We start from the raw sequence: 11,808 nt of genomic DNA, 5'->3' as shown, positions 1-11,808 counted from the left end.
CTTCAGGCGGTGTCAAGAAGGAAGGTGCTCTCGACGGACGCTTCCAACACGGGTTGGGGAGCCGTTTTCGAGGGCAGACTGGCCTTCGGCTCGAGTAGAGCCATCTGCACATCAACTGCCTCGAGATGCTGGCAGTGTAACACGCCCCGGCCGCATTCCAGAAGTTCCTGAAAGGACACCACGTCCTGGTCCAATTGGACAGTATGACGGTCGTGTGATATATATAAACCACCAGGGAGGCCTATCGTCCAGCCACCTTTGTGCCCTTACAAAGCGCCTCCTCGAATGGGCAGCGCCCAGGCTACGGTCGCTCAGAGCAACCCACATACCTGGGAAGACGAATTTGGAGGCAGACATGCTGTCTTGGAGCAATGTCCCCTCGGACGAGTGGATGCTCCATCCCCAGACGGTTCAGAAAATATGGGAAATCTTCAGGAAGGCAGAGGTAGACCTCTTCGCCTCAGAAGACACTTCTCACTGCCCAACCTTCTTTTCAAAGGAAAGGGATGCGCTGGCCCACAAATGGCCCAGGCTCCTCCTTTATGCCTTTCCCCCGATCGCGATGATTCCTTGCGTCATCAGACGGATCAGGGAAGACAAACACAGAGTCCTCTTGGTGGCCCCACTCTGGAGGACCCAAATCTGGTCCTCGGAGCTGTTCAGGCTCTCCACAAGAGCCCCATGGCCAATCCCCCTGAGACGAGACCTCCTCTCTCAGGCGAAAAGGACAATCTGGCACCCCCAGCCCGAGCTGTGGGCTCTGCACCTGTGGTCCCTCGATGGGAGCCGGTAGATCTCCCCGGGAACATTCTGCACACCATTTCTCAAGCTAGAGCTCCGTCTTCCAGGCGTCTCTATGCTCAAAAATGGTCAGTCTTCGTTGACTGGTGCTCAACGCGCAGCGTCGACCCTGTGGAGAGTGACATATCTCAGATATTGTTTTTCCTCCAAGAGCGGCTGGACAGTGGTCTCACCCCTTCCATGCTCAAGGTTTACATTGCAGCCATTGGAGCATTCCACGCCCCTATCGCTGGCCAGACGGTGGGAAGAAACGGCCTCATTGTCCGTTTCTTAAGAGGTGCAGGGCGTCTTAACCCTCCTAGACCACTTACCGTTCCCTCTTGGGACCTCTCCACTGTCCTTGCAGCCCTCAAGGGCCCGCCCTTTGAGCCGCTGCAGTCAGCTGATCTCCGGCCGTTGACGCTCAAAACCGCTCTGCTACTCACACTGGCATCGGTTAAGAGCGTCGGCGACCTGCAGGCCCTCTCTGTGAGCCCTGCATGCCTTGAATTCAGGCCCAATGACTCTAAGGTCGTTCTGAAACCCAGGCATGGCTATGTCCCCAAGGTGTTCTCGACCCCGTTCAGAGCACAGGTCATTTCCCTCTCGGCGCTGCCTCCTTCTCTGGACGAGCGAGAGGTCCACTTGCTCTGCCCCGTCAGGGCATTGAGAATCTATATTGAGCGTTCCGAACCATTCAGGCAGTCGGACCAGCTTTTTGTCTGCTTTGGAGGCCGCACCAAGGGGTCCCCGGTCTCAAAGCAACGCCTCTCGCGTTGGATAGTTGACGCGATCGCTCTATGCTACTCCTCTATGGGCCTGGACTGCCCCATAAGAGTAAGAGCCCACTCCACTAGAGGCATGGCCTCATCCTGGGCGTGGTCTAGTGGTATTTCTCTCAAAGACATCTGTGACGCGGCCGGCTGGTCCTCGTCGTCCACTTTTGTCAGGTTTTACAACCTGGACATCCCGACCTTACATGCTCGGGTCCTCTCGGTGTGATACGACGGCCTCCTCGAGCTCCGTCGCCACTCCTCCTCAGGGGTTTTTCCTGCTCCTGTACTTAGGGTTCGACGGCCTTGGCCCCTCACATATCCTCTGGGCCCCCCTCGCGCCCATGATATGTTTTGTCGTTCCCTGTCGTGGCACGGCGTGATTGTATTCGTTCCCCATACGCAGTATGAGTGAGAGTATCGAAAGGGAACGTACTCGGTTACGTACATAACCTCGGTTCCCTGAGATACGGGAACAAGTACTGCGTTTTATGCCGTGCCTCGACACTGCGGCTCAGTGTCGTCGCTTCAGTCGACTTTTAACTGAATCCCATGGCGAAACGCCGGCTTATATAGCCATAAGCCACGCCCGTTTTGGCGGGCTTGTTGGCGCGCTGTTTCGCCATAGGCTCGCGCGACCACGCCGCGCCGTCATTGGTTCAAAGAGTTTCATTCCTTTGAGCCAATAGACGTGCAGTTACACTGCACTATTGAAAAAGGCTTCAGCGAGGAGGAAAAAGGAGCTTTTCCCCATACGCAGTACTCGTTCCCGTATCTCAGGGAACCGAGGTTACGTACGTAACTGAGTACGTTTCATAGCTCTCTATTCTATTGCATTTATTTGCTGTTTGGAATTTTTTTTATGTGTTCTTATTTTATTACTGAGTTTTATTTTTTTCTAGTTCAAACAAAAGCCACAGCAGAACTGAGACTCATATCGATGTTTTGTGAACGAATCCGTTGCTGTGTAAAAACCATGATTGATTCAATGATTCAATTACCCTTTCAAAAATACATCCACTTGCTTCGCTACTGAATGAATGAATGACTCGATGACTCACTCATTAAGACAGTGACTTACCGCCACCTACTGGCGGTTTTAGTTCAATATTTAAAAGTATCACACGTTTTAACATCATTGCTTATTTCTCTTTCGGAAATTTTTAATTTAAAACATTTATTTATTTTATAAAGGTATTTATAGAGGTAAAAAAAAAAAAAAAAAGCACTTTAATGCACAATCAGTTTAAAGGGGAAAATATTGTCCCTTAATGGAAAAGGTGTGACTGCAGCAGTCTAAGTGGAAGAGAGGGGGTATGCAGAAGAATGTTAAATGCCTCAGGGTGTACGCGACTGTAAAATGTTTGGGAACCACAGTTGTAGAGAATTTAAAAACAAGTAATAATGCAAAAAATAATAATGCAAAATTATTATTTTAGAATCTAAGATATGCTGTCTCTCACATCACATAAATTATCAATAGTTATGTATGTGGTCTTGAAGAGGATTCTTTTTTTTTCTGTCTCTGTCTTGACTGTCTCGTTTGGACTCGGACTTGACTTGGACTTGAACCTCTTTGGACTCAGTCTTGACTTGGACTCGAACCTTTTGGACTTGGACTTGACTTGGACTCGACAAAGGTGGACTTGACTACAGCCCTACTTAAATCAGCTTCGCCTGACAATCTTCTCAAGTCTGCGGTCTTTCCTTTCACTTGTACACCTTTTCCTACCACACTTTTTCCTTTCAGTCAACTTTCCACGAATATGCTTTGGTACAGCCCTCTGCAAACAGCCAGCTCTTTCAGCAATGACCCTCTTTGGCTTACCCTCATTGTAGAGGGTCTTGATGATCATCTTCTGGACAACTCTCAAGTCAGCAGACTTCCCCATGACTGCTGTTGGGATTACTGACCTAAACCCAGTATTTATACCCTGAGAATGGTATTTAATAGAACTTGAAATTAAATATTCTAATAATTTGAGATACTTATTTTTTGATTTTGATGAGCAGCAAGTTGTAATCATCAAAATGACTTATGTCTAATAAATCTAAAATATATTTAAGTTTTACTTTTTGAATTAAATTACAGAAAAAAAGAAAGACAAAAAAAATCATGATATTCTAATTTATTGAGATGCACCTGTATATTCTCTGATGCCCATACTCTTATAGGATAGAGAAATAAAGAAGAAGAATATAATAAGTACAAACAAAATAGGATTCCAGCTCCTTCTGTGGTTGGATCTTTACAGCGCATTACAGATCAGTAGTCCACCAAAGAGAATTGTTTTACACTCTAAGGGGATGACGACAAAACAGTTTGTGTGTGATACACATATAAAGTGGGCAAGCTAACTCTTCTGAAACACATCACAGTTTTGCTATTGAATCTCTTGATTACCAAGTTAAAGGGGATGCAACAGCTCTGTGCCACTATATATTAAACTAAAGTGACAACTGTTTATCTATTAGTCATTTAACTTGGTAAGTATAAATATATTAGTGGGGTAAACAATTTAGGGGTGAATTTATTTTTCATTATCGGCAACTATTTATTTTTTATTTTTTTCTGACAATGTTTCTACTTTTGTCTTTATTACTTTGATATCACACACTATATGTGCTCCATTAAGTCCTGTTCTGACTCTGGGGTGTTTCACAAAAGCATCAAAAGCCTTAAATGACTGTAGAAAACCACAATCTACTGTCTCTACGATCTAAGGCTTATACAATGCTTTTGTGAAAACGCAGCTCTGTACTCTAATACATGTTTTGTTTATGTCACAGATGGACAACCTGACATTCAGATACAGCATACTCTTAATGGAGGGGCTACAGGTTACAAATCTGTCCAATCATCTTGCTTTCATCCTTTTTTTGCTTGCTTACATATTTATTATAGTATCTAACACTGGGATTTTGATTCAGATCTCAGTGGAACAAAGGTTACGTCAGCCTATGTACATTCTTTTCTGCAATTTGTCAGTGAGTGATTTATTAGGCACAACCGTTCTTTTGCCACGCTTGATGAGTCATATTTTAACAGACCCCTCTGAGCGCTACATCACATATGTGGAGTGCACTATGCAAGCTTTTTTTGCACATGTGTATGGAACCGCATCACACACTATTCTAATGGTCATGGCCTTTGACAGATATGTGGCCATATGCAAACCATTGCAATACCCAACTATAATGAGCAACAATATGGTAGTTAAACTGTCAGCAGGTGCCTGGGGTGCTGCAGTACTGCTGGTGGGGATTCTGATTGGCCTCAGTGTACGTCTGTCTCACTGCAGATCTGTGATTCAAAATCTGATTTGTGACAACGCTTCACTATTTAAACTGTCCTGTGAAAATACAGTGATTAATAATGTATATGGATTGACTTTTACTGTGGTTTTACTCACCTCCTCACTGGGGTGGGTGTTATTGACATATCTCAGAATAGCGATGGTATGCTTCAAAAGCAAAAACAAAGCAACCAACAGCAAAGCAATAAAAACCTGCAGTACTCATCTGGTTGTTTATGTAATCATGATGGTTTCTGGATTCACCACAATTTTTCTTCATCGTTTCCCTGCATACTCTGAAAGTAAAAATGTATCTAGTATTATTCGCCATGTTATTCCACCGTGCTTGAATCCTATAATATACGGTTTACAAGCCAAGGAAATAAGACAGAGACTGTTTAAACTTATTTATAAAAGTAAAGTTAACTCAATGTGATTTTTTGGTTAAATTACAAATATTTTGTTATATGTCAAATTTTCTTTGAGCGTTATAAACCTTAAATCGTAAATATACATTGGTCTATATATCTGTTTCATTCTAAACATTGTTGTGTGAATAGCCTATATAACATTATATGCATGGAAGGCATCAGCTAACAATCTTGTGATAAATGTGGACAGTGGAACTATGAAATACGTACTATTAATAAAAGATCTTTTATGTCGCTGGTAAACATGGAAATCACTGTAAAACTTACAACAATTAAAACACATACTGACCATAACTTCTGAACTTTGTGGTTTAATCTAATAATCAAAAATGTGGAATTTAAAATAATGTTATAATAATTTTTAAATAATATTGTTTGTAATAATGCACAGCAGTGCTTTGTTTTATATGACCACATTTTCACATTAGAAAGATGAAGGTAATTATATACAAATATATAATACAATATATACACATAAATATACCATATAGCTGTCATGTTTAGAGTTTGATTTTGTTCTGTTTTCATGCTTTTCCCCTGTCTTCAGTTTCATAGCTTTCTAGTTTGTTAATTGTTTTAGATGTCCTTGTGTGCCTGCCTGTTTGTCTCCTTGGTTACTGATTAATTAGTGTCTTTACAGTATAATCAAAAGTTTCATATTGAGAGTGTACATTTAAGAAAAAAAAAAAAAAAACATAGTTAGCTTGTATATTTTTTTTCGGTACAAATAGTTTCAAAATAAGTCAAAGACTCAAGATTTGTGTCACCAAGCAAAACACAGAATGCTATAAATTCGTTCCCTTTCGATGGAACTCGTGCTGCATCGATGATGATACTTTGGGGAACGCTTTTAGCATGACAGCGTCTGAAGCACATGTGCAACTAGTCCGATCCTGATTGGTGCTGCGTCACCTCGTGACGTGTGACAGTGTAACGCGGAAGCTACAAAGGGAAGCCGGCAACACAGTAACATCAGCTTTTGCTCTTCAGCAAGCACTCTGTGTCAAACTGTCAGTCCTATTTGGTGATGTTTGAAAGTGTGAGTCTTTCTGCCCGCGCTTGCGTTCCCCACGGCATCTGATGTCATGAGGATCACAGAGGAGCTTGAGACCGCTTTGGCGGTTTCTCCACCCTCATCGGCCAGCCACGGTGCTCCCATTCTCAAAGCTGAAGCCCACTCTGCAGCTTCTTCTGCCCGGTGCTGGAGCACGATGCTGAGCTGTCTGCATTTGAGGATATGGATGTGCTTAGTGTCGACACAAGGGGAACCTTGCCTATGAAATTACAGGAGGTGACACACGAGATCGGTGTATATTGCTGCTTTAGGCGCCTATCTTTAGCGAAGCGGCGCGTCAAGCCGCTTCTGGGACGCTTCTCAAACGCACCGCATTGCGGCTGGTGTAAACACGAGCATTGACTAGAGTGGCCACGTATCAGCTACGGTAGCCGCGTCGCAGCCGTAATGCGTCACACACGCGCGCAGTGTAAATGAGGCTTTAGTCCTCCAAGGTTTATAATGGTTGTGAATGGTAACCCACATTCTGAAGACAGAAAAAATGCATCAATCCATAAAAAAGTTATCCATATGGCTCCAGGGGGTTAATAAAGGTCTTTTGAAGCAAAGGGTTGTGTTTTTGTAATAAAAATATCCATATATAAAACTTTATAAATCTGAATAATGAGCTTCCGGTAGACGACCGCATGCAGAATGCGCAAGTTGACTTGCGCCAAATGAGTAACCCGTAATGCGATGTATGATGCAGGATGTAGGAGTATCGTAAGCTTAGACGCCTCTCCAGGTTCAAACAAATACGGCTGGGCAACAAACTCAAGCCCCTCTTCTCTTATATCGAAATCCTCTGACATTTCTCTTTAAAATTTCTCGTTTTAGACTTCTAATTTGTGACCAGTGTTTTGTTTTGCTCTCTCCTCTTCGCCTCCACGTTCATCATTGCATCATTGCATCATTGCGTCATTGCGTTCGGGTCAAAGGTTGCTCTTCTGCCCAAATTGGCGTGCGCAATATGCATACGGTTGTCTGCCGGAAGCTTGTATATTTGAATTTATAAAGTTTTATATCTGGATATTGTTCTTAAAAAACACATCCCTTTGCTTCAAATAGCCTTTATTAACCCCCTGGAGCCATATGGATTATTTTTTTATGGATGGATGCATTTCAACTATCCCTTTAATCTAGTATACACTTTAATCCAGTATGCCATAGGGCAGAGCTTTATAGCTATACAGCTCAATTCAAGCACACAGGATGGATCAAGGTTAAAACAACCTAATATATATATATATATATATATATAACTTTCCCTCATATGACAATGACGTGACTGGAAATAAGCAAATAGACTACAAAACCTGAACCTATCCTCTTAATAGCACTGCTGGCTAATGTTAGCATAGTGTCTAACTGAAAATAACTCCTCAGCAATCAGATACAGCAAAACACACAAAAAGACTGTAATTCCCTGGAATTTGGGCTGCTGTCAATGACAAGATCATAAATAAAACAGTCGATCATGAGGTTTCTAATGAACATCACGTTGTGTGAAATTATTTAGTCTTCTCTTCACCGATTTAGCATTTATCTGAACTCTCTTCCGCTATCGCGGCAACATGACAAAGAACGCTGATTTTGACTTTGTAGATAGAACCTTTTTGTTTTCTAACTTAAAAAAAGAAACATCACATAATGTAAATAAGTTGTCACAGAATATGAATATGTGAATAACCCAATTTTGACAAAAATGTCAGATAGAACCTTATAATTCCAAGAGGGACAACTTATTACCTGAGGGGGAAAATGACAAGAAAAGAGTTCATTTTTGCTCACTACAATCACAAAAAGCATCTTTAAAGAAAGAGACTCTTTAAAACTCTTTAAAAAGAGAACAAAAAGGCACGTTTATGCATATGAGTGTTGGAGACGCAGATGCTGGCAAACTGCGACGTGTCTAACAACAACTGCTGCTCACAAACTTTGTAACCTACCAAGCGCCTGAAATAAGCCAGAGAGAAGTCCTCCATACCCTAGGGGATGGAAGGGACAGAGTCTTACTCGGAGAATGGTCGAAGCTGCTGTTTCTACCACAGGGAAGAGTGCTTCGGGACTCAGTTCCTATGTTTTCAGCCAGACCAAAATGCTACGGAAGCATTTCCAGTCCCAAGGGAAGGGAACGCTACGGAGACCACACCCTGCCGATGGGAGGTAATGTGTGGGAAAACACATATGGACTGACCCGTGGGACAGTACTACATACGGGAAAATCTCTGAGGTAGGTCTTACCTAGCGAGGGAAGAATGCTACAGCACAGAGACAGGGCAGAGCAGAGCCGCCCAGGGAAAGACACTGGTTTACCAACAGGGAAACTGTACTGTAGACAATACTAGGGCTGTGTATTGCCAAGAATCTGGTGATACGATACATATCACGATACAGGAGTTACGATATGATATATTGTATATGTTGTGATATTTCTAGTTATTTTAGAAAGAGGATCTAATTTTAGAAAAAAACTGTCATAAAGAATGCCTCGGGTTACTTTACTGTAACTTCAATACTTCAATGCACTTAATACAGTGTTGTGGGAACGTCTTTAGACGTGACCAGCTGTGAATATATGTGTAAAACAACGTCAGTGAAATTGACCCATATTTATAGCCTTGCGTGACGTCATTGGAATGCGTCGTAAGTGAGGCTATAGTTAGATGTGCCACCTGTGCATCAGCAGATATTTTGTCTGAAGAGCAGTCCTGGGACATCTCAGTGCGGCAATGAGGGTTACAGTGAAGTAACCTGGGGCGTTCCCTTTTAAAGGCTACACTCTAAGCTGCGTTTAATACAATGCTGTGTGAACGAGAATACCCATGCCGCCGCATTGTCTGTCCAGACCCCCTGGCTGTGAAGTGTGTCACCAAGTGCAGAGAGTCTCAGACACTAGTTTGTGATGCTGATTCAAGGACGTAAGAGCCCAGAGTAACATGAACATCCAAACTATATAACCTTATGAATGTGTGCTGTGAGGACAAACCTGCCGCATCAAAAACATGTTGCAAGGGAGCACCCCCACCAAAGCTCTAGAAGAGGCAACTTCCCTAGTGGAATGAGCCCTGATATTCGTTGGCGAAGTGTGACCATGCGCCTCATAGGCAAGGGCAATAGCATCTCTCACCCAATGTGACATGGTCTGTTTCGTAGCGGCCGCACCCCTGTTATGGTCGCCATGACAAACAAACAGTTGCTCTGACTTATGCCACTGGCTGGTGCGGTGGACATAAGTCTGAAGAGCATGGACTGGACACATTCTGTGAAGTCTCTCCTGCTCCGCCGTTGTGAACAGCGTAGGGCAGAAGGCTTCGAGAGTGGCTGGATGCAAGGTCGAGAAAGGTACCTTCGGCAGATAGGCAAAGCTAGACAGACCTTCTTCTCAAATATAATAAACAGAAACTTAAACAACACCCGCACTCTTTTTGCTACTGTAGAGAGACTAACAAACCCCCCAAGTCAGATTCCTAGTGAAATGCTCTCAGACAGCAAATGTTGTTAGTTAGCTTCTTTCTTCTCTAAGAAAATTAATAATATCAGAAAGGTGATCAGCACATCCTTGAGCTGCACTGGGGTAAAACAGATCAGATCACAACCTCAGAAAGTAGCTATTATGTCTGATTTCGAAGCAATTGATGGTAAAATTTTGGAAGAAACAGTACAGCACCTTAAAACATCAACCTGCGCCCTTGACACACTTCCCACATCTTTTTTTCAAAAGAGTGTTTAACTGTTTAGAAGCAGATCTCCTAGAAGTGGTAAATGCCTCACTTCTCTCTGGGACTTTTCCAAAATCCCTGAAAACTGCAGTTGTTAAGCCCCTCCTGAAAAAGAGCAATCTGGATAACACCATATTGAGCAACTACAGGCCAATCTCAAATCTTCCTTTCATAGGCAAGATCATTGAAAAAGTTGTTTTCAATCAGCTGAACAAGTTCTTAAGCTTGAATGGATACTTTGACAACTTTCAATCTGGTTTCCGACCGCATCACAGCACAGAGACAGCACTCATAAAGATAATAAATGATATTCGCCTAAACACAGATTCAGGTAAATTATCAGTGCTGGTTCTACTCGACCTCAGTGCTGCGTTTGACACTGTTGATCACAACATTCTTCTTGACAGGCTCGAAAACTGGGTTGGGCTTTCTGGGATGGTCCTTAAATGGTTCAGGTCATACTTAGAAGGGAGAGGTTATTATGTGAGTATCGGTGACTATAAGTCTAAGTGGACACTCATGACATGCGGAGTCCCTCAAGGTTCAATACTTGCACCCCTCCTGTTCAACCTATATATGATGCCACTGAGCCAAATAATGAGAAAGAACCAAATTGCATATCACAGCTATGCAGATGACACCCAGATTTACCTAGCCCTCTCACCTAACGACTACAGCCCCATTGACTCCCTGTGCCAATGCATTGATGAAATTAAAAATTGGATGTGCCTAAACTTCCTTCAGTTAAACAAAGACAAAACTGAAGTCATTGCTTTTGGAAACAAAGACAAAGTTCTCAAAGTGAACACGTACCTTCACTCTAGGGGTCAAACAACTAAAAATCAAGTCAGGAATCTTGGTGTGATTCTGGAGTCAGACCTGAGTTTCAGTAGCCATGCAAAGACAATAACTATATCAGCATATTTTCATCTTAAAAATATTGCAAGAATTAGATGCTTTGTCTCCAGTCAAGACTTAGAGAAACTTGTTCATGCTTTCATCACCAGCAGGGTGGATTACTGTAATGGGCTCCTCACTGGCCTTCCCAAAAAGACCATAAGACAGCTGCAGCTCATACAGAACGCTGCTGCCAGGATACTGAGCAGAACCCGAAAACATGAACACATCACACCAGTCCTCAGGTCCTTGCACTGGCTTCCAGTTGCATTTAGAATTGATTTTAAAGTACTGTTACTCGTTTATAAATCACTCAATGGCCTAGGACCCCAATACATTGCAGATATGCTCATAGAATATAAACCTAACAGATCACTCAGATCATCAGGATCAACACACTTAAAAATACCAAGGGTTCACTCAAAGCAGGGAGAGTCTGCTTTTAGCTGTTACGCCAGCCGCAGCTGGAACCAGCTTCCAGAAGAGATCAGGTGTGCTCCTACAGTAGCCACATTCAAATCCAGACTCAAAACACATCTTTTTATCTATGAATTTGCTGATTGAGCACTGTGCTATGTCCGAACTGTTTGCGCTTTATTTTATACGTATTATCTTTTTATTCTTTAAATTCCTTTTCCTGTTTTTATTTCATTTTTAATGTATTTTATATCTTTTATGTATCATCTTGATTCTGACTTTTAAAGCATTTTAAATATTGCGGTAAAATTCTCTGTTTTTACTGTTATTTCTATTCCTTATGTTCTATTTTTATTATTATTCTTTATGTAAAGCACTTTGAATTACCATTGTGTATGAAATGTGCTATACAAATAAAATTGCCTTGCCTTGCCTAGT

At 42.4% G+C, this 11,808-nt stretch overlaps 1 protein-coding gene across 1 annotated transcript; it reads left to right on the top strand.

The window, feature by feature from the left end:
• Positions 1-3,845: 3,845 nt before the first annotated feature.
• LOC125252824 (olfactory receptor 52N2-like) lies at positions 3,846-5,564 on the top strand. The gene is made up of 2 exons (XM_048166414.1): positions 3,846-4,040; positions 4,344-5,564. The coding sequence occupies exon 2, from the start codon at positions 4,344-4,346 to the stop codon at positions 5,283-5,285; it is 942 nt and encodes a 313-aa protein (XP_048022371.1). The 5' UTR covers positions 3,846-4,040; the 3' UTR covers positions 5,286-5,564.
• Positions 5,565-11,808: the final 6,244 nt, after the last annotated feature.

This window comes from Megalobrama amblycephala, linkage group LG18, assembly GCF_018812025.1.
Source record: "Megalobrama amblycephala isolate DHTTF-2021 linkage group LG18, ASM1881202v1, whole genome shotgun sequence".
Classification (NCBI taxonomy): Eukaryota; Metazoa; Chordata; class Actinopteri; order Cypriniformes; family Xenocyprididae; genus Megalobrama; species Megalobrama amblycephala.
This window is presented reverse-complemented; position numbering and strand designations above follow the sequence as displayed.